Below are 25889 nucleotides of genomic sequence, written 5' to 3'. Positions count from 1 at the left end.
TATTTCTGGATCTAGATGGAGATCTCTCATAAGTATTATCAGACCTCCAAGTGTGATTGTTTGCAGGGTGGTTTCCCTGAATGTGACTCTTTCCAAGGGTCTCCTTAGATATACTTCTTTGAGTGTATCCCAAGTCTCCCCCACCCTAACCTTTGACCCATGTGGCCATGTATTCATGAACCACTGCGTGTTCCTGCCTTCTGTGTAATGACTGATCTCAACCCAGCCGTGTCCGGCTGTCGAGGAAATGATGAGATCACAGAGACAAAGAGTCTGTCTCCTTCACACTCAATGCCCAGGGCTTCCTCCCTATTCCTGGTCTCCTGTCCTATTTCCTCCCCCCTCCTCCACCCCCCGCCCCCGACACCAAGACATCTCCACCCAAAGGGCAACATCATTCCCTGGGCAAAGGGAAAATACATTAACGATGCTACCACCAAAGAGCCAATGGGAACTCTGAAGATCCTACCACTTGATGGAAGCAATATCACTCGATAGTGTGGGAGGAACATCCTCCCCTGGAATGGAGTTTCCCCCCACAATCTCACTTCAGTCTTCTCCAGTCTAATTTTCCCCTGCTCCCCAAGAAGCTGGGTCCAGAGCCTCATTGCCACACCCTACTATCCTCCTTCCTGGACTGGCCTCTAGGTCTCTGCTCACACACTGGAGGTATTGTGATATACTAGAGAGAACACCAACTTTAGAGTTAGAGGACCCAAGTTCAAATGTTACCTCTGGTGTTCATGATCTATTTGACTATGGGCAAGTACCATTGTATCCCTTGGTCTCAATTTCCTTCTCTGTAAAATGAGAGGCTGTACAAAACAGCCTCTAAAGTCTTAGCTTTCCATCTATGCTGATGATGGAAGGACCTCCACTTCCTCTCCCACTACCAATCTTCCCCATTTATCAAAAGTCCAGCTTAAGCCCCACTTCCCCCAGGAAGGCCATCCAGCTCTCTTCCTTCACTAAGCTCCCATAATCTAACAATTAGAATCAAAGGCTCTCAGAACTAGAAAGGAATTGAGGACTATTAGTCAAATCTTCCCATTTGACAAATGGAGAATTTGATGCCCACAAAGGAGAGGGGATTTGCCCAAAGTTATACAGCAAGTCCAGAATGGAACTGGGTCTAGAACAGAGCTCCAGACTACCAGCCCTGGATGCTTTCCAAAATACTATGTATGTGAGTCTCATTTCCCTAGTCACAAGGGAACCCAGTATACTCAGAGTGGAAAAGGACCTACACATCAACTCCACTTATTTTGTAGATGAGGAACTGAGGCTAAGAGAATTAAAGTGACTGATGCAAAGTCACATGGGGAAGCTAGATGGTACAATGGATGAAGCACAAAGTATGGAATCACGAACAACTGCGTGTTCCTGACCTCAGACATATCCCAGCTGTGTGACCCTAGGCAAGTCACTTAACCTTGTTTGCCTCAGTTTCCTCATCGGTAAAATCATCTAAACAAGAAAACAGCAAACCACTCCAATAGTTGCCAAGAAAACCCCCAAATCATCTAAACAAGAAAATGGCAAACCACTCTAAAAGTTACCAAGAAAACCCTAAATGAAGTGGACACAACTGAAAAATGACTGAATAACACAAAAGTCACGTAGCTAGTAAGTAGTAATCAATCAATAAATTTTTATTAAGCATCTACCATGTGCTAGATATTATGGTAAAGGCTAGGGATATAAAATGAGGAAGAAACAATCCCTGCCCTCAAGAAACTTATAATCTAATAGGAGAGACTACATACAAACAAATACATACAAATTGAGCTCCATACGAGACTAATAGGAAATAATTAACAGAGGAAAGGAACCTTTGAGGTGACTCCCCATTTACATGTTGATGGGCATGGTGTTAAGTACTTTATAAATATCTTATTTGATCTTCACAACAATTCTTCAAGAGAGATACTATTATCATCTCCATTTTACAAATAAAGAAACAGAGACAAAGGTTACATGCCTAGAGTCACATAACTAGTAACCATCTGAGACAGGATTTGAATTCAGGTCTTCTTACCTCAAAGTTCAACCCTCTGTCTCTTCAGTCACAGGGTTATTATCCTAATTCAGACCTCTCTTCACCTCTTACCTCCACTGCTGTATTAGTTTCTTTGCTTCCAGACTTGAACATCTTCCCAAGCTGCTACAATAAGCAAGCTTTTTTTGTCAGATCAAACTATGAGACATCCTACCCTCAAAACTCTTCTTCAGTGGCTCTGAATAAAGCACAGGGTACTTAGCTCAATACTCTAGATCTTTGCCATCTTGCTCTTACGTTTCTTTTCAGTCTTATTTCATTTTGCTTCCCATTACAAACTATACATTCTAGCCAAAATGGACCATCCCTTTTGTTCCCTAACAGGATCCTGTATTTTCCCAATCCCATGCGTTTGTGCCTGGATTAAATCCAATTCTCTACCTTTTAAAATTCTTCTCTTCCTTCTAAGATCCACAACAGATGCCACCTCCTTCATGAAACCTTTCTACACTTCTGACCCCTAGATACAAATGACCCCTTCTACCTCCTTCCTGCCTCTCAATTCAGTCCTCAAACACAGACTTCCTAACTCCAAACCCAAAACTTAAAGAATCTCTGGCAACATCATCCTATCAAACAATAGAATACATATAGTAAATACCTAATAAATATTTGCTTAATCCAAGCAGAAATCACTTGTCTTTCCAGGCTGTAGTTTCTCCATTTCTAAAGTGGAGTTAGTTTTTACCTGCTCTGCGTGCCTTTCAGGGGGTCATTGAGGGGAAAAAAATTAACAAATCTTTATTAAGCACCCACAGGGGTGTGCAGGACATTCTGCTCAGTTCAAAGATATAAGGGCTTTTTTCCCTTTAAAAACCAGCACAGCCCCTACCCTCAAGGAGCTTACTGTGAAATAAGAATGATATATTCTGCACATGTGTATAGGTATGCTCATAGTCTATGTGCATCATAGGGTTAGAATAGTTCCCTTTTTTTTTTTTTTGGTGCTTTGAGGTTGACAAAGTTCCTTCCTTGCCATCTTGTGAGGGGATTAGTGCAAGAATTATTAGCTCCTTTTATAAAGGAAGACACTGAGAGTCAAAGAAATACAATGACTTGCTTAGGGTCACAAAACTGGTCACTATCAGAATTGCCATTGGCCTGACCCCAAAACCAGAGCTCTGCTCACTCTGCCACATTCCCTGCAGGAATCCCTGGTGATGAGAGAGAGCCCTAAGAGAAAGTGACTTGTTCAGGATGACACATTGAGTCAGGGACAGAAGCAAGGAGGAGACAGAAAGAGGAAAGGATCTGACCCGGTCTAGGGAAGCCAAGACAGAAGAGGGCCGGTCCCTCCTCAGCCAGCACACATGGTCCCCAGTGACCCATGGAGAACTTGGCAAGCAGCCCTCCCATTCTTCCAGCCCTGCTGACGGCTGTTGTTTGACTGTTGTGTCCTCTTCTTCGCCTGCCCAAGCAGCCAAATGGGGGAAAGGAAGTTCTTCGGGTCAGTCATGGGACACTGTGTGTAAAGGGGCTGTGTCTCCCTCCCCTCTGCAAGATGAGGGGTCCTCAGAGTTAAGACTATGGAGCCTCCTCACTCAGTCCCAGCACAGTATGAAAACAGTCAAGGATCCTGTGTTCTCCATCAGACTGGGGGCTTCCCCAGGGAAGGGGTTGTTTCCCCACTTAAATTCAGGCCTTCCCAAGGGTAAAGGTCAGGGTCCCCCAGACTAGGATATCTCAAGAGTAGAGGCACAGATTGGGGTATCTCAAGGATAGAGGCTATGGCATCTTCATTCCAGTCTTCCCTAAACTGCATCTGCTTCCCAAAACAGTGCAAGGGGCTCTCCCTCAGACTGGGGGCTATCTAGGGATAAGGTTGTGATCCCCTTTGAGTTCCTGAACCATCCTGGGCCCCACCTCTCAGAAAAAGCTTCTCCTGTCTCTCCTCCCCTCCCCATCCCTGTATAGTCTGGCATTTCTAACGATCTGTCTCCATTGCTGCTTGTTACTTTTTTTAATAACTAAAAATTGACGTTAACAGAGCCTGTGGCTTCAGCTGCCTCTAGGCAGTCGTGTTTAGAACCACAGGATATTAGAATCTTAGGGTATCTGAGCTGGAAGGGGCTGAGCAAGCCATCAGCCAACCCCTTTTTTCAAAAACAGAGAAATCAAAGTCTGGGAGGATGGGTAAGATGGGGGCAGGGGGGAAAGACTTGGCCACAGTCACCTTGCAAATCGGCAGCAAAAGCTAAGACCAGAAGCCAGGTCTCCTGATTTCAGTCCAAGGATTTCTGTCCCAGAGCCTCTGCTCTGATGGGTTTCTTTACATGTTAGAACAGCAGTTGGGGTGTGGAGAAGGGGAGATTTAGCACTTGTGGCATTAGAAACCTGGAAGCTGCCTTATGGACAGAGACATAGATGAAAGCAAAGTCAGACAGACAAAGACAAACAGATATGGACAGAGACTACAGAAGATAGGACACAGACTGAGACAGACAAGTAAAAATCAATAAACATGGACACACAGACTTAGATACAGGAGAGACAGAGAAAGAAAGACAGAAATGGGTAGACATAAAGAGACACTGAGATAAAAACAAAAAGCCCAATGGACAGACAGACAACTACAGATAGGGAGGCAGAGAGGCAAGAAGGCAGAAAAAGACAGATGGCAAAGAGGAACGAGCAGAGAAAGAGATAAGCAGAGATTGAGAGACAAGAGACAGATGAATAAACTGGCAGAGAGAAGTATGAATAGGGATGACAAGAGAGGACCAGATAGGAACAAAAAGAAACAGACATCAAAACACAGAGAGAAATAGAAAGAAAAAAGAGGACAGAAGGGAATAAATGGAGGGAGAAACAAGGAGAGAAGTAAACATAGAGATCAAGAGAAGCAGACATAGATTTGGAGAAAAGCAGCACAGAGACAAAGAAATAGAAAAAGGAAGAAAAAGGCACAAAAACACAAAACAAAGGCAAAAACCCCTTTAAAGGGGTCTTTGGGGATTTGAGAAGGGATGTGGATAGGAACTAGGAACTTAAGCCAAAAGGCAGAGTAGGTGAGATGAAGGGGACCCTGGGAGAGATCCCAGGCACTGACACCAGTTAAAACGAAAGCTGCCAGGGTTGGAGGAGCCAGCATGGAGCAGGTCCCCAGCTGTGGCCAGGGAGCCGTTTCCTGCCCGTAAACCCTGAGCCAGAGGGTCATTAATAATCCTTTCCACACCACAGGCGGCTGGGATCCGAGCCAAGGAGGCAGTGCTGTGCAAAAGGGAACAACCAGGACTGCCAGGTCTAAGTAGTGAGTTCAAATTCTGGGTCCACTTTGGACTCACTGAGTATACCTCTGAGTCAATTTCTTCTTTAATCTGAACCTCCACCTTGTTGATATTGTTCAGTCATTTCAGGCATGTCCAACTCTATATGACCCCATTTGGAGTTTTCTTGGCAAAGACACTGGAGTAGTTTGATTATTTCCTTCTCTAGCTCATTTTACAGATGAGGCAGAGTTAAGTGACATGTTCAGGGTCACCCAATGGGTAACTGTTGGAAGCCAAATTTGAACTCGGTAAGAGTAGTTTTCCTAACTCTAGGGCCAGAATTCTATCCACTGAACCACTTAAATGCCCTGGACCTTCTCATTACCCTCTTTCAAATGGAAGTGACCTTCCTAGCCCCAGACACCCTGCAGGACAGACAGTAAAATTTCAATAGACAATGGATAAGAAAGCCTTTTGAACAATGGCCTTATAGATCAGTGGCCCCTGAGACAAGTCAATAAACATTTATTAGCTACTTACTATATGAATCAGACAGCATCTCTCAGGCACCTGTTTGGATGTTCAGGTTCCTTCTTTGGTACATTGAATTCAACGTACCAAACATACTTGCCCCAAGCCGGATATCTCACTTAGCTTCTGTGCCCTCCTCTGTCTTCCTCTAGCCCCTTCCTCATCCCTTTCCTGCTTTAGGAGTCTGGTCAACATTCTCTGATTCCAGGAAGCCTTCCTATCTTGCTCTCCGTTCTCCACCCCAATACACATACAGGTGCCTGATGCCATTCCCTTCTCTCTTAACATTCCAGCATTCCACAACTCAATGTATACGGTCAAGTAACTTTTGTAAGTGGGGATGTTCTAGGGTTTTAATTCCTAGGATTTTGACCTGTCCTTCCAGGAAACTCAAGGACAATAAAACCCTTCTTCTTTTTTATTATCTCATGAGGCAGCCAAGACAAGGATGAGCCTTCAGGAATAAAGAAGCAAGAAAGGAATAAGTGATTTACAAATATTGTCTCATTTGATTCTCACAAGAGCTCTAGGAGGCAGGTGTTATTATTATCCCCATTTTATAACTGAGGCAAACAGAAATTAAGCGACTTTTCTAAGGTCATACAATATAGTAGTAAATGTCTGAGGCTGGATTTGAATTCAGGTCTTACTGACTCCAAGTCCAACAGATTATCTGAGGCACTAGGTGCCTCTTCAGATTCCAGAGCCACAGTTTCATTAATAAAAGCAACTCCAGGTGAGGAGACTCCTTCCTCCAATATAGGTAGATGTATTCTCAGTACAGAGAACTTAAGAGAACTACCATTGCACTGAAAGGTTTTAAAATTTGTCCAGGCTCACACAGAATGTGCATGCAAGGGATAGGATTTGAATTCAGGACTTCCTGATTTCATGGTTAGCTCTACAACCAATACACCATACTCCCTCTCTGAACCTGCAGAGTGACTTGCTAAATTGTTATCAACTTTACTTAATTCCTTCCAACCTGCTAAGGAAGTGTTGATTCAGACAGATAGGAGGCTTAGAGAGAGCTTGGGGAGATGAGAAAGTGGGGAGTGATGGGGGGATACCAAGATAGAAAGAGAAAAGGAAAAGGACCGAGAGGAAGACAAAAGAGGAGGAAAGGAAGGTGACAGATGGGGAGAGACAAAAAGGGAGATGGACAGAAGAAGGGTGAAAGAAAGGAGGAGAAGAAGCTACACCCCAAAGGAGAAAGAGGTGACAGGAGAGGAAAAGAGATACAGAGAGGAAGAGAGAAGTTTGGCACACAGAAGACACTTAATAAATGCTTGTAGATTTGAACTGAGAGGGCAGAGAGAAAAGAAGAAATAGAAGAGAACAGATTAAAAATTTCTCTGCTCTTCTTAGCCTGATGTTGTGCATTACTCTGAGGTAAAGCTGAGCAGGAAATGGGAAGTTGACATGGGGCAACATCTTAGATGCCCCTAACTCAGCTGTCCTTTATAGAATACTTTTCTCCTCCTACTCTCTGCCTTTTCCTTACTCCCTTCTTTCCCCCTCTCACCTATTTTTCTTTCTTCTTCCATCTCCAGAAGAGATGTTCTCTTTATCACCTATGTCCTTTCTTCTTTTCCTCCTCTCTCATTTCTTCTCCTTTATGTTCTTTCCCTTCCCCACGTGCTCCTTTTCCATTCTCCTTCATCTCCTTATCTTTCCCTTTTTCCATCTTCTCATCTCATGTCTTCCCCTCCCCTGTTCAACTCATCTCCTCCTCTCACTGCTCCCCCATTCAATAAACTCCAATGGCTCCATATCACCCCCAGAATCAAATATAAAATCCTCTGTTTGATGTTCAAAGCCTTTCATAGCCCTGACCCCTCTTATCTTCCAGTCTTATTACACCTCTCACCCCCACCCCCATCCCTCTGAGACACTGACAATGGCCTCCTTGCCAATCTTTTAATAAGACATTCCATCTTCCAACTCCTGAATTTTAACTCCCTCCTGGCTGGAATTCATTTTTCCTCAATCTCCTGGCTTTTCTGATTTCAAATCTCAGCTTAAATCCCCACTTTGACAAAAAGTCTTTTCCAGTCCTCCTTAATCCTACTGTCTTCACTCTGCAATTGCCCCCAGTTTATCTTGTATATATTTTGTTATGCATAGTTAGCTGTTTGCGCATCATCTCCTTTATTATAATGTGAATTCCTTAAAAGTAAGGATTGGTTTTTGCCTTTATTCATAATACCAATGCTGACAGCATAGTTGCTGGTACATAGTAGCTGACCATAAATGCTTGTTGGTTGACTTCCTCTCATTTCTTTCTTTCCCCTTCCCCTCCTTTCCTTTTCTTCTTCCTCAGCTCCCACTTTCTCTCTGCTCCTTCCTTTTTCTTCTGGATTTTCATTGTTGTTATTTAGTTATTTCAGTTCACAAACCCATTTGGGGTTTCTTGGCAAGACACTAGAATGGATTGTCATTTCCTTCTCTAACTCAATTCCCAAATGAGGAACTAAGGCAAACAAGATCAAATGACTTGCCAAGGGTCATACAGCAGTTGCTGGGGCCAGATTTAAACTCAGGTCTTCTTGACTCCAAGTCTATCATGCTATTCACTGCATGGATTCTCACCTCTCCCTTTTTTCTTTCTTCATCTCCTTTCCTACTTGCCTCTTCTGTCATTTTTTTCCTCATGCTCTCCCTCTTCCTTTTCCCATTTTCTTCAGGTAGAAGATATCTTCTACCCTCTTCTCCCCCCTCTCCTTTTTCTTTCCTTCTCCCTTCTTCCTTTTCCCTTTTTCTCCTCCACTCCTTCCATCTTCTCTGATTTTCCTCCTTCTTCCACACAGCACCTTCACCCCACCCCCGAGAGGCCTTTATACCACCACCACCACCACTGCCGCCCACCTCTGTCCCTTGTCAGTAACTCAAATCTGGAAAGAGGAAAAAACAGAGTTCCTCCTTCCTCTTGGTCCTACCCCCCCCAATCCCATTCCCTCTAAAGAGTTCCCAAAGAGGAAAGAAAAGGAGAGGTATGATGGAAGGAGAGACAGAGAGACAGAGACAGAAGCAGAGAGATAGGAGAAAAACTTGGAGAAGGTAAAATCATTTAGAAATACTGTAGAAAAAGAAACAAAGAAAAAGGTGCTTTGGAAAAAGATCACTAGTTTGGACCAAGATTTGGACCTAGTTTCAAATCAATAATCTGCCACAAATTTCCAATGTGACCTTAAGCAAGATGTTTTCCTCTCTGAACCTCAGTTTCCTCACCTGAAAAAGGAGGATAATAACTGCATTGCCTATTTGAAGGAAGTGCTTGGTGAACAATCTAGAGATGAGAGTTCTTGGCTAGAATTGATGTGCTTTTTCGTCCTCTCAGGTTTGGGAGTGGGGGAGAGGGGACTCCCAAAGATGGGAGTCATTGAATGGAGAGAACTTGCCCAGGGAGATCCTAAAGAGTTAGGAGATAGTTATAGCCCCAAGCTCACAAGCGCTTCCTTCAACCTGACCTCAAATAGAGGTAGTGAAGTAGGAGGCCAGAGAGGGAGAGAAGCTCCCATAAGGTCACAACATATGGCAAACCAATATTTCTTCCCCCAAGTCCTAGAATGAGAACTTCTCCTCCTCCGCATTATTTTTCATTTATGTTAACACACACCTTGCACAAATGACATAAGCTACTGATATAGCACACTAACACCACGAAAAGCCAGAAGCATTCACTGGACCTTAAATTCCCAACACAGCCACTATGGGAACAAAGTAGCTAAAGTATCCATATATACAAAGTATTCATATATATATATATATATATATATATATATATATATATATACACAAAACATGTAACTGCATATATAGACATATGGGTCTTGGCTATCTTCTACATTCTCAGAATACACAATAAAAACTACAAAGAGGAATACATACCAGACTCCCCTTCCCCAAAATTTCCCTCCCCAACAACACATAACAAATACAAAACATACATCCATACATAGCTGCACATCCAAACTCACAATCTAAACTTCAACACCAAAGCTCAGACTCATATTCTCTGTCTTTCTCTGTCTCTGTCTCTGTCTCTGTGTCTCTGTCTCTGTCTCTCTGTCTCTGTCTCTCTCTCTGTCTCTCTGTCTCTCTCTCTCTGTCTTTCTGAATCTCTCTCTGTCTCTCTCTTTCCCTCCCTCCCATCCTAGTATCACACATACATGATATTTGTACCAATACTCAGATATCAACACACTCACAAACCCTACCCAGACTTTGGACACTCCCTTCTAACTGTACATTGTGACTACACACACACACACACACACACACACACACACACACACAGGAATACCAGCCATGTTCCTTCTAGGACATTCAGAGAGTATAGGATCATAGATTTAAAGCTGGAAAGAATCTTAAAGGATATAACATCCAACCCCCATGTTTTATAAATGAACAAACTGAAGTGAAGTGATTTGCCTAAGATCACAGGATTTGAATCAAGTGTTCCCCAAGTCCAGTGACCTTTCACCATACCCATGTTACCTCTCAGATCCATGCCCAATTTCCCTCTTGTCCTACTTGTCCCTAAAGAAAACTGCACAGGGACACAAAACATAATGACAGAAGACACACACATATACAATATCCCATTTGGATAACCCCCTCTTCACATCAGCACAACACAAATCTAATACAACTGAAGATACTCTACACATATGACACAAAGTATATAAACTCATACACAGTAACCACTAATGCAACATCTGAGATTTCCAAACAGCCCATATCAACACCTGGAGACACTCCCTTCAGGTGAAGAGACCTATCTCTGAAGATGTTATCCATCCTGGGACTGATTGGATCTGAATCCTCCCTACTCCCATCCCCTGCATGGGGCAGTCTGATTTTCCCCAATATCCCCTCGATGAAGAAAGGGTTGGGGCAGAGACCAAACAGAGCCATAGACATCAGGAGAGGGTTGGGAAAAGGGTGGATGGGAGGGGGGCAGGGAAATAGGAATGTGTATGTGGAGAAAGATGGAGAGAGGAAGAAGAAAGGGGAAGGAAAGAAAAAAAGGGAAGGGACAGACAGGAGGAGGAGGGAGGGAGGGAAGGAGAGACAGAGAGAGGGGGAGGGAATTGAAAGAGAGAAGAGAACAGATGGGGAAAGATTTGGGAGAGAAAGAGAAAAACAGAAACAGAAGAAAGGAGAGAAAGATAGGGAGTGAGAAACCGGTTTAAAGCAAAAAGGCTAGGAGCGTTGGGATCCAAAGATTATGGGGCTATGGAATCAGGAATAAGAGATTTGGGGATGGAGAGGAAGTAACGACTTCAGGATGGGAAGACTAGGATCTCTGGGATTAGGAGGTGATCCGGCGTTTTGAGATCACAGATTCCGGTGCTTTGGCATCTGGATTTTAGAGGCTCTAAGAAAGGGTTAGGAGGCTCTTTGGGATGAAGGGATCGGGCACTTTAGGGTCAGGGGCTTAAGGTACTTGGAAATCGGACTTTGGGCACTGTGGGACAGGGGACTAGGGTACTCGGGGGAGTTCAGCTCTTAGGCGCTTGGGTCCCCGAGACCTACAGAGTGCCTCCCCCACCTAGCACGGCCACTCACCCCCACCCCGGCCCGCGCTTTCCTTACCTGCAGGGTGTCGGCGCAAGGCTGCTGCTGCGGCGGTGAAGGCGCCGGCTCCTCGTCCGGCTTCAGAAAGACCTGCTGGCCCCGCCTGAGGAATTGGACAACGGCGATGAGGATGTGTTGCAGCACCAGGACCATGCTTGCAACCGCCCACCTGCCCGCCAGCCAGCCTGGCCAGCGCTCCGCTCCCTCCGCTGGCCAAGCTCTCCCCGGCCCGACCAGCTGCGCTCCTCCCTCTGGGCCCGCCCCAGGCTCCGCCTTCTCCCCGCCCCTCCCCGCCTCCCCGAGCCTTCCCTCCCCCTCCCTGCCAGGCTAGGCGGCCGCCTTGCTCTCACACCCACCCCGGCAAAGTGCATCCCCCTCCCGGGTGGCTTCTGTTCCCCCGGTTCCGGATGCGCTCGCTCCCTCCTGGCCACGTTTCATACCCCTTCGGCCTCAACCCGGCTCGCGTCTTCCCGGGAGAGTTCCATTTCACCCCTGCCTAACTCTCCCCACCACGTCTCCCCCAGTTTCGCGCAGCGCAACGTTCCGAACGTGGCCCGAGACTGCGGGTGCGGTCCGAGGGCCCGATAGGCCCGGGACAGGCCGCGTGAAGCCTGGCAGAAACCCCACCAATCTAGGGATGGACATTTGGAAATCGCAGAAACCCGCCCCTTCCCGGGAGTCCGCCTCTACGCTATCCCTGGGGCCAAGTCCCGGACGGTGGGGAAGGAAGGCTCCAAGTGAAAGAAAGCAACACTAACCATTAAGCACCTCGTATGTGCGGGGCCACCAAGTTTGGCTAAGAAGTCCCCCAGCCCTGTTCTGGTAAAGCTTACGGAGCCATTCTAAAAAAGAGCCTTGCCCTCTGGGGACCCTGGGACGCAGGCCCAAGAAGGCCTGCTGAGTTACTCAAGACCATACACCTAAAAATCCAAGCCACGGAATCCACACACAAAGGAAGCGACTCCTGGCTTCCTGCGCTCCCGACACTGGGTGCCAACACTGGGAAAGAGGTAGAATCAAGGTTGTACCTGAGCCACCTAGAACCCAGCAAGCAGATTGTTAAATTTTCAGCGTGAGCATTTACACTTTGAAAATCATCAAAGACCACAAGCAGGGCCCTGATTTATAGTTTTGTTGATTGTCTAAGCTTAAGAAAGTATTAAAAGTATGTCAAGCAACTTCCCCTTGAGAGCAGGCGGAGTATGTCCCAGCACACTCTGGGGAGAACCAAAGCACCAAAGTTTGGGCTCTAAGGGGTCTTTGTTTTACAGAGGAAGAAACTAGTGGGAAAGGGACCTGTTCAAAGCCAGAGAGAGGATGGAGATAAGTAAGAACTAGAGCTGAGGAAATCTGGCTCCCAGTTTAGAATTCTTTCTGCTTCACCCTATAATATTGATGGGAAATTCACATTAATTAGAGGAGAGTGAATGGCACTGGTTCTAAGGGACAAAAAAGTGAAGGCAATTAGCAAGGAAGAGAGGGAGAGCTCACAAATTAAACTAGTAATGGGACCAAGAAGTTGAAGGCTTCCTCTAACAATTTCAGCTCCCACAATTCGCCTCTGCCCCCTGCTGTCCCTATTGAATCACAACCACATTGTATTTGTTGCCGGGGAAGAGAGAAACCATTTGGAGGGGCCCCAACTCTGTCCAAACCCCCAGGGATCATTCGGTCCATATGCTTGGACAAGACTCTACTCAATTTCTGAGGAAGGTCTCCTGGGTTATGTCTATCCCAATGTCTCTCAAGATCTTATTCAGTAAAAGGCTCCTGACATCCAGGAAGGAGCTCAGCAGGTCCCCCACCCAAGTAGGTGAACCAACGAGCTTTCATTTGACATCAGCCTTTCCAGCAAGGTTGCTTAACCCAGTTTTTTTTATGGATTCAGGGCTCCACTCAATCCCCATTTATCTGTATCACAGTGTTCTTCCTCCTGACTTGCTCTTCACACAGAAAGCACTTGATAAATGTTTGTTATTTTTGCATTGTATCTTGTTTGTCTTGCTAGGCTTTTTAAGGGTCACAATCATTTAAAACACAAATCCCATAGTTCTTAGCACGTACCATCTATTTCATGAACATTTTACTAACTGGTTGAAATGATTGTCAAGGGAATCAAATCTGCTAAGATTTACAAATCTTAGCAGATTTACTAAGGACAAATGCAATGTCTTACACGTGGATGCAAACATAAATAAATAAATTTCACAAGTACAACATAGGTGAACAATAAATTTTTGTGAAAAAGATACAGAAGTCTTAGTGGAACAACAGTAACCCTCATTCCCCCTAAAAAACCCAACCTAATGCAATCTTAGACAACACAAGCATTCAGTGTCCAGAATGAAGGATACAATAGTCCCACTATCTTCTGCTCTGGTTAGACTATATCTGGACTGTTGTGTCCAGCTCAGGGAAGGGAATAGAGGAAAATACACATTTCTATAATGCTTATTATTTGCCAAGCACTTTACAAATAATCTCATTTTATTCTCACAACATCTGTGCAAGTGGGATGATGTTATTTATTAGCCCCATTTTAACTGATGGAGAAATTGAGGCAGAGGTTTGTGTTGTTGTTTTTTTTAAGTGACATAGCTAATAAGGGTTTAATGCTGAATTTGAACTCAGGTCTTCCTGACTATAGACACAGCATTTTATCTACTGTCATCTAGCTGCCTCAGCTGGTAGCTGCAACATGGATGTTGTAACAGGAATGGGTATGAAGGGAAGGAAAGGGGAGTGATCAATATCAGAAGGGATTATAAGTATTCTGTGTGTCCCCAGAGGGCAGAAATAAAAGAATGAATAATGTGACTGTTGAAGAGGCAGACTGAGGTTCAGTACCAGGGAAAGTTTCCTCTCAGAGCTATCTGGTGTGGAACAGGATAGTGAGCAAACCTCCACTGGATATTTTCAAGCACAGTCTGGATATTGTTGGGGATATTGTTCAAGTTCAGCTTCAAGTTTAGGTCTCTTCCAGCTCTGAGATTCTGCAGCAAATCCTCCCAACCTCCCACCTCTTACCTCTGGGTGCTCATGAATATGTCCCAGTTTCCTGTGCTGCTCCTCAGGTGTTTTAGAAATTTAGCTCTGTTTTATTCCCCCAAATCCTTCCAGAGATAAGAGTCCTCCCTCTTAGCCCCACCAGATCCCACCCACAACCAGACCTTTCACACACCACCAGACCTCCCTCAGTGTCCACTTTTCAGGACCTCGCCAGAACTAGAGGCAAATGAATGCCACAATAGAAACAGTCATGGATCAAGAGAGATGAATTTGAATAATGTCTGAGATACTTACTAGCTGTGGGACGATGGGCAAGGCATTTAAGTCTCTCAGAGCTTCCATTTCCTCCATAAAAAAAGCAATAATGATACTCACACTACGAACTACTTATCTCATAGGGCTGTTAAGAACCAAGTATTCTGCAAACCTTGAAAAGCTACAGAAATGTGGGTTGTTACCAACTCTTAAATGGAGCCACAGCTAAGTAGTATCTTCTACTCTCTGGGCCTCAGTTTTTCTTTTTGTAGAGTGGAAATAAGAATGCTTATCTTGGGATAGTAAAGAGCTTTGTAAAACATGAAGTGCTATAGAAATGGGAGAAGTGGAAGAATGTTTTCAAGGTGAGCACCAGAATCTAAGTACTCTGCTTCCAAATCCACACTACCTAACTAGATAAGAAAGCAGAGTTGGGGCTTCTTCAAATTCATTCTAGTATTAGATTATAGATTACATCTAGAGCTGGAAGGAACCTTAGCTATTGTCTAGTCCAAATACCTCATTTGTGAAGGAAAAAATTAAGGTTCAGAGAAATTAAGTGATGTTCACAGGCAGTAAGTGGTGAGTCAAAATACCTGTGACTCCTTATCTAGGGCTCATACCCGGGTGTTCTAATGCATCTCAACCTATGTCTTTCTATTTGTCCATCTCTACATTCAATTCCTCTCAAGAGACCACCCATGTGTCTCTTGAACATGCCCTCATCATCTGTTTTATCTTCCCTGTGGCACAGTCTCCTAGTCTAATTATTCTCTGACCATCCCCACCCACAACCAGCTGGGCCCCAGTGATGTCAGACCATCCCTTTAAGTGTGTCTGACACCCAGGGCTGGCCCTCAGGGATGACTCAATGCTAACAGGCTGCTTGGATTCCTGAAGCTGGATTTATGAAGACTGAATCACCAGGAGAGAACACTGCAATGTAGGGGGGCTGGACTATACGAGTAAGACTATGGGTGGTGAGCTCCAGATCCTCCAGAATCTTCACTTGTCTGTCTACGACATGCAAAGAAGCCACCTGTTCTCCCAAGATTCATAAAGGGCAGGTCCCAGATGGAAGAGCCTTTGGGGCAATGAAAATCAGTGGAAAAGGCCTGGCAAAAACTCCTAACATAATTGTGATAACATAAATGAACATGAAAATGGAGCCAAATGCTATAGATAGGAATTGTCCTGACCAATCCTGACCCAGGCTGCAGATGAGGAAAAAGTACCTCTCCCCTTTTTTTTGTAGAGGCAGAGGATGTGAAGTATGGAATATTACAAACACAGACATATTCCCCAAACAAAAAGTATTGATACTATTTTAATTTTTAAAAGAAAATAAAATATAGAACTCCTTTGCAGCCATGAGGTCTTAGCAGGGGAGGAAATAGAGACTTACACTCTTGAGCATACAAGAGGATGTTCTTTCAGGGAAGTGACAGAAGAGACCCAGGGAGAGGGATCACTAAAGGCTAGAGGTCTTAATTTCTCTTCTTGTGGTCAGCCCAAATGACCTGAAGAATAAAGGAATTTCTGCAGTCAACACTAGATATTGAATATGGATAGTGTCCTCAGCACCATGGGGACAGTCCCAGTAAGAGACAGCTCCTGCCTTTGGGGCAGCTCTATGGTCAAATGGATAAAGTCCTGAAGTTGGGAAGTCCTGAGTTCAAATCCAGTCTCAGATGTTCACTACCTGTATGACATTGGGCAAGTCATTTAATGTATGCCTCGGTTTCTCCAACTATAAAATGAGGCTGATAATAACACCTATCTCTCAAGGTTATTCTAAGGATTAAATGAGATATGTGTAAAGTGCTTACATAATGCCTGGCACATAGTAAGTGACTAATAAATGCTAGTTTCCCCCTTTCCCCACAAACTCTGATGGGAAAGAACATTCTAAAGCCAATTCTTTTCCCTTCGCTGGGTTTCAAATTACTCAGTGTTGAGCTAAGGGTCAACATTTTGTTCTAAGGTACTTTGTTCTAAGTACATATTCTATATGCTAAGGATTCACCCAGCTCTGGCATTCTATGTTCTAAGGTTCTACTCTCCCCCAGCTTTGAAATTCTATATTCTAAGGTCCCTCCCAGATCTGATATTCTTTAACTAGAAATATTTCCATCGAAGGACATGCTGTCATGAAGCAGTGAGGGAAGAGAGGGGGTGGTTACTGAGCAGAAAGCAAAGTCCCTCGTGGGCCCTGGGGCCTGTCCAGACTTGATAAAGCCTGGGGGGAGGAATTGCTCATCAGCCAGCCTTCCCAAGAGACTATTCCTGTCATTTCAAGGAGTCTGAGTCAGTTATTCCAGGGGACCTGGAATTGGGGGCAAGAAAGGCAGGTAGTTGACTCAGCAAAGTATAGGGCAAGGTACCAGAATAAAGGGAAGATGTGGCTTCTGTCTTGGTCTGAAAGATGGCCTCTGCCCTGCCAGAGCCCTTATCTTGTGAAGGAAACAGGTTCTCTATTCTGGAGGAGTTCCTCCTCTAAAGTTGGAGATATGATTCCTGAGGAACCCTATTTGCTTGGACGAAGAGTGTCCCTGTATTGGAGGAGGACCTAATCTTATGGGTGAGGAGAGACATTGTCACTGCCTTAAGAGAGGCCTCAGACTGGGAAGCCAGTGGTCTTTTCTTAGGAGAGAAGTTCGTTGAGATATTGACAATTCCTTATTTAAGAAAAACAACAAACAAAATTTTTAAAAAACCAGACAGAACTAGGTGTGGTTAAATAGGAAAGCCCTGTGTAAAATGAAGGTTGGTCACTATCTGGGAAAAAACAAAGGATATGGCTAAGAGGAATATAGGGATCAGAGGGATCATTCCCTAGAATCCCTCATTGGGTGATTGTTACCCAATGATTTCCTATAATGTTTCATCCAGTACTTACCTTTATCCTAATCTAGCTGGGCTTCTTCCCACTCCCTGCTCCTCCATGCCAGGTACATCACCCTTTCTAGTTTGGAAAGCTCTTCCTCACAATGATTTCATGAGGAAGGTAGTACCCGCAGCAGCATTCTCATTTTCAGATGAGAAAAGTGAGATTTAAAAGAAATTATGTGCCTTATCCAAGAGTCAGAGAAAGGATTGGTAGATGTCTTTCAACCCCAAGATTAAGCATTCTTTCCACTCCATCTTGCCTATATGTAGGCTTCTCCCCCTCCCCCAGCCTGTCCCTCATCATCCTCCTCCAAGGCCCAGTTCAAATCCCGTCTCCTCCAGCAAACCTTCTCTGACCTCTTCTCCCAACCCCAGCCTACAGAGATCTCTATCAGTCCTTGAAGTCCTCACAATTTTTACATGGTACATCACTCAAGTGAATATCTCTAATCCTGTTCTCTGATCACTTCCAATGAATCTTCTCCCCCTTGGCATCTGGGGAGGAAACACTCCTCCTCCTGTTTGAATCCAAGGTCAAAGTCTGAAAGTGCTCCCTTTATTTTATAAGGAAGAAGAGATTTGCTCAGGATTACAAATTAAGACACTAATAGAGTCAGCATTAGAACTCAAGTCTTTTCCTCTTCCCCCTCTTTCTTCTATGCTGTGGCCAGGTTGGGTCGATAGCAAAGACTCAGTGAACACTTGTTGATGAATTGATTTAAGTGGTTCATCGGCAGAGGCAGCCCCTGCAGGGCTGAGATGCAGAATTCCGTCTCTGAGGCGCTGTCTCCATGGCAGCCAGGTGCTGCAAGTCCAGCGTCCTAGCAACATGAGGGGTGGGGGATGCAGTCTCTAGAGCTTCCTGGGCAGGGCCAGAGAAAAGGCCAATGGGCAGGAAAGGGGATGAGTAAACCAGCTTACAGGGCTCTAGATACATTCTCCACAGCTGGTCCTCAGCAGCTGGACAGCTGTTCTTGTTAGTCCAGGGTTGGGGTGGGGGAGGAACTAGAGATAAAGACAGAGACCGAGACAGAGACAAAAGAGAGACAGAATGACAAAGCGAAAGACAATTTCTGAAAGAGAGAAAGACAAAGGACAAAGACCAAGAGAAGAGAGAGAGATGCAGAGAATAGAGACAGAGACTGATCCTGAAAGAAAAGACTAAGAGGACAGAATGAGAGGACATCAGAGATTGAGTGTGATAAGAAGAGACTGAGAAACAAAAAAGAGCTAATTAAAGATAGTTGGAGCCTAAAATATAGACGCAAAAAGACAAAGCATAACATAAAGACACAACATGATAAAGACAGAAATATGGAGAGACCGGAAGAAGCAGAGAAAGCCACAGAGGGATGACTAGACACAAAGTCAAAGCCTGACACTGAAAAAGACATAAGATAGTGAGAGAGAGCCAGAGAATGACAAGTTGAGGGCTGAGACCCAAAGGGATATTCCAGAGAGCGGGTGGGTGGCAGCTGGAGATGGATAGCTATGTTGAAGCAGCAGCAGCAGAGGGCCAGAGGGACGGCAATAAGGAGACAACTAATATAGGAGCAGATGATGGGGTGATAGAAAGATAGGGAAGGAGGAAGGCAAGCTCTGAGAGGCTGACGACAGGCAAAGACCAGACAATAAGAGAGCTGGTGGCGATATCTCTGGGGCAGTTTAAGCTGCAGGTTTAAGGCACAGCCTGGAAGAAAGATTAGATCCTAGATGCTCTATATGACTTTGAGTATCATTCTGATGCCTCAGTCTTCCCATCCATAATATGGGAAAGTTCTGTACTGCACCATCATAACCTCCTTTCATGAGATCTTAGAACATCAGAGCTGGGAGCAATTGTATGACATAGAACATGGGATGTAAGAGCTGAGAGACCACAGTGATCATATAGTTCAACACCCTTGTTCTATAGACAAGGAAACTGAGATCCAGAGAGAAGGGACTTATACAGAGACCTGAATGTATTCCTCAAAACTCAGGATCTTTCCCTGTCCTTTCTCTGTATCTGCTGCATATGAAGGGGGAGACAGGAAGGTTGTCAAGGAAGCCACTCTAATCGTCTGGACAATCTAAGCTCAAGCAAAAGCTATGGAGATAGAGAGACTATGGGGCAATAGAAAGGCAGAATTAGGATTGACTGGATGTAAGAATGAGGAAAAGGCTCAGAAATAGTCCTGAAAGTCAGGGAGGTCCATGGGGCTAGTGACAGAGATAAGAATATCAGAATAGAGATAGATTTAAAGGGAGAAAACAAACTGTATGGGATACACAGTGACAAAATGAGATGGCTGGGAGGATGAGGGATTTACCAGGAAACAGAAGATAGTTGGAGAGGATAGATAGGAATAACATCACCTGGAGCAGCTAAAGGAATTGGGAATGTTTAGCTTGAACAAGAAGACATGACTATTCTCTTCAAGTATTTAAAGTTACTATCATGGCTAAGAAAGGATTTGAATTGTTCTCTGTGGCCCCAGAGGACAAAATGGGGAGCAACTAGTGGATAAAGGGGTATTGCAGAGATTCAGATTAAGGCTAAATATAAAGGAAAACATTCTAATGCTATGAGCCATCCCAAAATGAGAGTACATTGCTTCTATGAGATTCCCATCACTGGGAGCTGGATGGTGTTTAGCAAGGGAGAATTCCTGGTGTGGTATCATTTGGAAATCTAGCCCTTTGAGGTCCCTTCCTGGGAGATTCTGGGATTCTGGGATTTCACTTAATCTCCCCATTCCTAGCTCTAGTCAGTTCTGGATAGAGTGTAAGTGTAGTGGGCAGACTGATCTGCTCTTGTCTTTCTTCCCTCCCCACTCCATGGGGATTATTTTTAGCTGTCCTCCCCCTCTCTGCCATGCACACCTTCTCTGAGAGGTCACAATAGTCACAAAGCTCTTGTTGTGATGGTTACAGGACACAGTGGGGAGCTGGGAACCGATGAACACGTCAGCTGAGCTCATTATGAAGATCATGTTAATTATTCCCTATTATTGTTAATAATGCCAAGAGCACCTGTCATCAGCTCAGCCAAGATGCCCCCCTCCAAGGAGGTGGAACTACATGCTTCTCAAAGGCTCGGAAGCTTAAACCTTCGCACTGGCTTGCTTCCTCCAGGAGTTTTCTTGGGTTGCTGATTTGGAAACCTCTTAAGGTCCCATAAAGGCCACTGATCATGCCAGCAGGAGGAAAGGAAAAGGGGAGGAGGAAAGGAAGAGGATACCATCTTAGAGCTGAAGGAGACTTTATGAGAAAATGTTCTACCATCACAAAAAGAACCTAGACCTGAGGGTCCAAGAGAGCTCAATGTGGAATTGAGGGAAATACAGAGGGTCCATGAAAGGAGGCTAAGGTCTACTTTATTTCTATAAAGTTTACAAAGCCCTTTGCTTTTGATACTAAGAGCTATACTTAAAAAGGATTTTTATTTTAATTCTAGAAGAGCTAAGACTAGAAGAAATTACCAATCCCAGGGCCACACAAGTGAAAATGTCAGAATGAAGACTCAGTCCCAGGTGTCATGGCTCAGAGCCTAGTGCTCTTTCCATTGTTGGAACTTCCTTTCCTCATGACTTTCCTTTGCCTCTTGGGCCCAAAAGAATCCTCAACATTTAATCCAAGCAAGACAAAGCAGGAGCTTCTCAGGGTACCCAGGGAGGAAGGGGGAGAGCAGGTAGGACCTATTTATTTGGGGAATTACAGAATCCTCAGCAAGGGGAAGGTGGGATTTAAGAATTTGATTGGAAGATGTATTCCTGGATGTCAGGAAGACATCGTGGCAAATGGCTTTTTCAGGGTCTGTATGTTGACTTTTTAGGATCCACATGTGACCATCCTGGGTGGTTATTTAAGGTCTATTCTTATCCCTTCAACTGGAATCAATCTAAGAAGATTCTCTGGAAGAGGAAGGGGGGAGGGAGGAGAAAGGAAAGAAGAGGAGGAGGAGTAAAAGACAATGATGAAAATATGGAGAAATGAAGAAAGGGAGAAGAGAAGAAAAGGGGAGAAAATGAAGGAGGGAAAGAGAGAAGGAATGAAAAAAGAGATGAAGAAGAAAGGGATAGATTAAGGATAATGTGTGAATGTTGGACAGAATGTGGCTATAAATCCAAGTTATTCTAAGCTATAAGAGGCATGTGGAATTTTAGGGGAGTGTTCGTGGATTGGGGGAAGGGCCACCCTGAGTTAGGAGAGAAAAATAACAGGGTCCTGACACTGGAAGTTTCCCCCTCAAATTCCTCCCCACCCCCAAAGTTGTCCTGCTCAGCTCAGGGAAATCGACCGGCTGTTCCCTGGTCTCCCCAGAGGCTGAGTTCCTGGAAGGCAAAGGAAGGATCGATGGCTGCTCCCCCATCAAGCCCCGCCCGATAGTTGTCTCTCTACTTCAGCCTCCAGTCTCTTCTCTAAGTAGAATCCCCTGACAAGAGATACTGCAGGATTTAGACTGAATTCATCTGGGCTTTATGAGGCTAGGCTAGGCTGGACTGGGCTAGCCTAATCTGGGCTGGAGGGGGCTGGGCTGGGCTGGACTGGGGTGGGCTAATTGGAGTGAGCTAGCTTACAAAAGCTGATCCAGTCTACAAAGAATTGATTTTAGCTGAGCAAGACTGAGTTGGGCAGACATTGTTGAGCAGGAATGGGCTACCATACCTATGCTGAGCTGGGGCTGAGTAAGGTTGAGTTAAGGGAGCCAGGTTGAGGCATCTGGGTAGGGATGAGGGACCTGGGCTTTCTTCCTGTCTTACATGCCAAGGCCTTCTCCAATTCGCACTCCTTTTTACCACCAGGACCAATCCCAACCCAAGCCCCCAAAACAAGTTTGTGACTGGCTCATGTTGGTATAAATTTCTGCTGCCTTCAGCTCTCTTTGATGACATTCATCAAGCACTGACTAATACCTATTGTTCCTGAGTTCCAGTGCTAGATAAACAAACAGAGGATCAAAACCTATAACCCTAACCTCAGGGACCTCACAGTCTGGGCAACAGATCAGACAAAATCATACATCATGTGCCCATGGAAAGAGTACTGGATTTAGTCAACTTTGTAGTGTGACCAAAGGCAACTTGGGATTCAACTTTCTTAATCTATAAAATGGACTAGATGGCCTCTAAAATTCCCTTTCAGCTCTAAATCTATAATAATGTCCTATAATATAAGGCAAAATTTGAGTAGGGCCATAAGAGGAAGGAGGATAGACAGATCTATCAGGAATTGGACGGTAGGGAGAGCTGGGGACTGGGAAAACTGGCTGAAACACTCTCATGATTAAGCCTCAGTGGAAGTGAAGAGTTGGGGAGGAACCTTTGACAGAAGATGCCTTGAGATGTATGCCTTTATGTATAGATGTCTGGGAGCCTGTCTGTGTGGAAATGTGTCTACAATGCTATCTATGTGCAAAGTCTATGCTCAGTGCTGAGTTTCTGTCTTTGTCCTCCTTTGTTCCCTTGACCCACACATAGCACAGTGTCTGGCATATAGTAGGTGCTTAATAAATGCTTATTTATAGATAAGAGAAAGAAAGCACAACTACTTCCCTCATACATGTTCCATTCCCTCCTATTGAATTCTTAATTATTCTTTAAAGCCCAGATTCTTAAAAGCCCACCACCTGTGGGGAACCTGCTCTGATCCCTCCTCATTGGTAAGTCCCCTAACATTTTGTTTCCACATATACCTCCCATAAGGATAAAGGATAAAGCCTGGACCTCTGATCTCTTTAATAAAATGAGCTTCTGAATGAGGAAAATCCCTCTATCAAGGAAGGTCATCAACTTCTCTTCAACTTATATTGAGTATTGTCCAGAATGCTCAGAAATTAAATGGCATATCCAGTATCACACAGACAGTATGTGTCAGATCTTCTGGGTTCAGTGAACAGCTCTTTATTCAATACTCCACATTATCTTTTTATATATATATTATGCATTCAAGTTCTCTATCTCTGCATCAATTCTCCCAATGAATAAGTCATTAGTTAATGAGAAAGGAACTGACAAGGAAGTATAACATGAGCAAGATGGACCACAGTGTTGTAGGAGCTCAGAGACAAAGGCTTCTCTGGCTGGATATTTATTCCCATTCCCATTACTGACTATTGCTAATCTCTCTTAGTCTTAAATTGTCTCCATCCCATCTTAAGATAGTATCTTGTCCTCTTCTAAGACCATGCCTGGCTCTGTAGGACAGCGGACCCCAGAATTATGGTATGTCATCTCCAGAAAATACCACAGATATAAGATGTCAGATCTTGAAGGCTGTTTGAACATATGTTAGAGCTAGAAAGATCCTTGAAACTTAGATTTGAAACTTTTCAGAGCTGAGAAGGGTCCCAGAACACAGAATTTTAGAGCTAGAAAATACTCATGTCAAAGCTGGGAAGGACCTTATAGCAGAAAATGTCAGAGCTGGGAGAAACTTGAGAATATAGAATGTCAGAATTTTGAAGGACCTTAATCCAACTTCTAAAGCTCATAAAATGAGACTTGTTCTATTCATCAACATCCATGAAACAGTTGCAACTTAATAAATTACTTTCATAAACATTTACAATGTATTTTTCTCACAACAGCTTGTTATGGTGTAAGTGGAATTGTAAAAATTATTATTTTCATTTTACAAATGAGGAAACTGATTCAGCCTGAGAGGTTAAATGCCTTGCCCCCAGTCACAGAGCTAAGAAGCATCTGAGACAGGATTCAAATCCAGATCTCCTTACTCTTTGCCCAGTATGCCTTCTAGTTTGTTTTTAAAAAGAAATATCTCTCATTGTATAAGGAAGAGAAAGAGGCTGCTTCAGGGAAAGATAGATTGGTTCAGCTCTTGGGCCTCCATGGTAATTAGGAGGCTAACAAGGCTGGCATCTGGGTTTCCACAGAGAGCTGTATAGCTCCCAGAAGCCAATTCATCACTAGGACAGCTGGAAAAGCATGGGTGTGTGTCAGGCGACTAGGGAGAAGAGGAAGCTGTGCCTGAGGGAGGGCTGAGGCATGCAAGGCTAAGAGTTGGGAGACCTGTAGAACCACAGACCAGATTTTAATATTTACTCTTTGTAGAATATGAGATTCCCTCTCTCTGTAAATCAGTTTCCCCATCTGTCAGACCATAATTCAGCCAATGAATTTGACAAACTAAGAAGTCATACATAAATTTAGTCCTATGCCAGACTGAGCTATAACCTCAAATGCAGACTGATCCCTTAACCAACCAGAAAATGTCTGAGTTCCAAATACATTCCTATCACATAATTTAATTAAGCTCTATCCCCAGACTAAGCTCAGACTTTGCTCTAAAGATGGGATTTAAACTTCAGCCTGTGTTCTAGTTCCAACCCTGAGCTCAGTTCCTGACTGGCTATTGTCTCCCATCCTGAGACAACAGATCACAAGAGGCACGGGGGAAGGGAACAGAGATGAGTTGAAGCAGCCCTTCTCCATTGCTGAAGACACAGCTATAAGTTCAAGTCTCCCTGACTTGAGGGGAAGGAGGGATAATTAAGGATGGCTGAGAAAACTGCTTGGGTCTTTGACATCTTCCTCCCTACATTTTCCTAGATGAATATACAGATGGGACATTGGTGAGTGAAGCTCAAACCATTGGGAAAGCTAGACCAGGATTCAAGTCAGCCTGGATGCCAATCACCAGCCTGTGCATATCAAATGCAATCATATCCAGAGGGTCTCTCAACACTCACTACATCTTTCCCAAAGGAAAATGCTTCTGTCTTAGCAAAGACCTAGCCATAGAAGCTCTCACCCTCCTTAACTGCCCTCTTTGCCCAGGGCCAACTCCCTTAGCTATCACCATAGAGATGCCCAGACTTGTCATTACTAATTCATCACTGGAGCCCAGGGAGCTGGGTGAGGTGTGAGGAGACACTCAGCAGGAGCTGGAGAAAGAACTACCATTGGAATTAGGGTGGGAGCAGGGGAAGCAGAGAAGGACCTCTGGTATTGAAGTGGGATATTAGGGTTAAACACTCTTGTCTACTTAAACTAGATCCAAGTGCTTTTCCCAGCTTTCATCCTCTTGAAGAGAGGAGGAAGAGTACAACACTAGTCTGTATCCAGCATCCCATGTGCCAAACGCTGTAAGAAAAATGGAATCTTAGAATACCCAAATACCACAGTTTAGAATCTTAGAATCATGAAATATGTAATCTCAGAATCACAGAATCTAAAATCTTAGAATTACAGAATTTAGATCCACAGAATCATAGAATTTGTAATTTCAGCATTTAGAATCTCAGAATCACTGAATTTTAAATTTTAGAATGACAGAATTAACAGAAACACAGATTTTGAAAATTGAAAGAGACCTTGGGTATTTACATAGTCTAGTCCATATATGAAAGG

General features: G+C 44.2%; 1 protein-coding gene across 1 annotated transcript in view; it reads right to left on the bottom strand.

The window, feature by feature from the left end:
• PDE2A (phosphodiesterase 2A) overlaps positions 1-25889 on the bottom strand; it is a 177208-nt gene that overhangs the window by 114631 nt on the left and 36688 nt on the right. Inside the window, exon 2 of the mRNA XM_031961505.1 lies at positions 11401-11485. Within this exon, the coding sequence (XP_031817365.1) occupies positions 11401-11485 (85 nt within the window). The remainder of the gene's footprint in view (positions 1-11400; positions 11486-25889) is intronic.

This window comes from Sarcophilus harrisii, chromosome 3 (assembly GCF_902635505.1).
Source record: "Sarcophilus harrisii chromosome 3, mSarHar1.11, whole genome shotgun sequence".
NCBI lineage: Eukaryota > Metazoa > Chordata > Mammalia > Dasyuromorphia > Dasyuridae > Sarcophilus > Sarcophilus harrisii.
The sequence above is the reverse complement of the archived record's forward strand: the minus strand, read 5'-3'. Positions and strand labels throughout refer to the sequence as shown.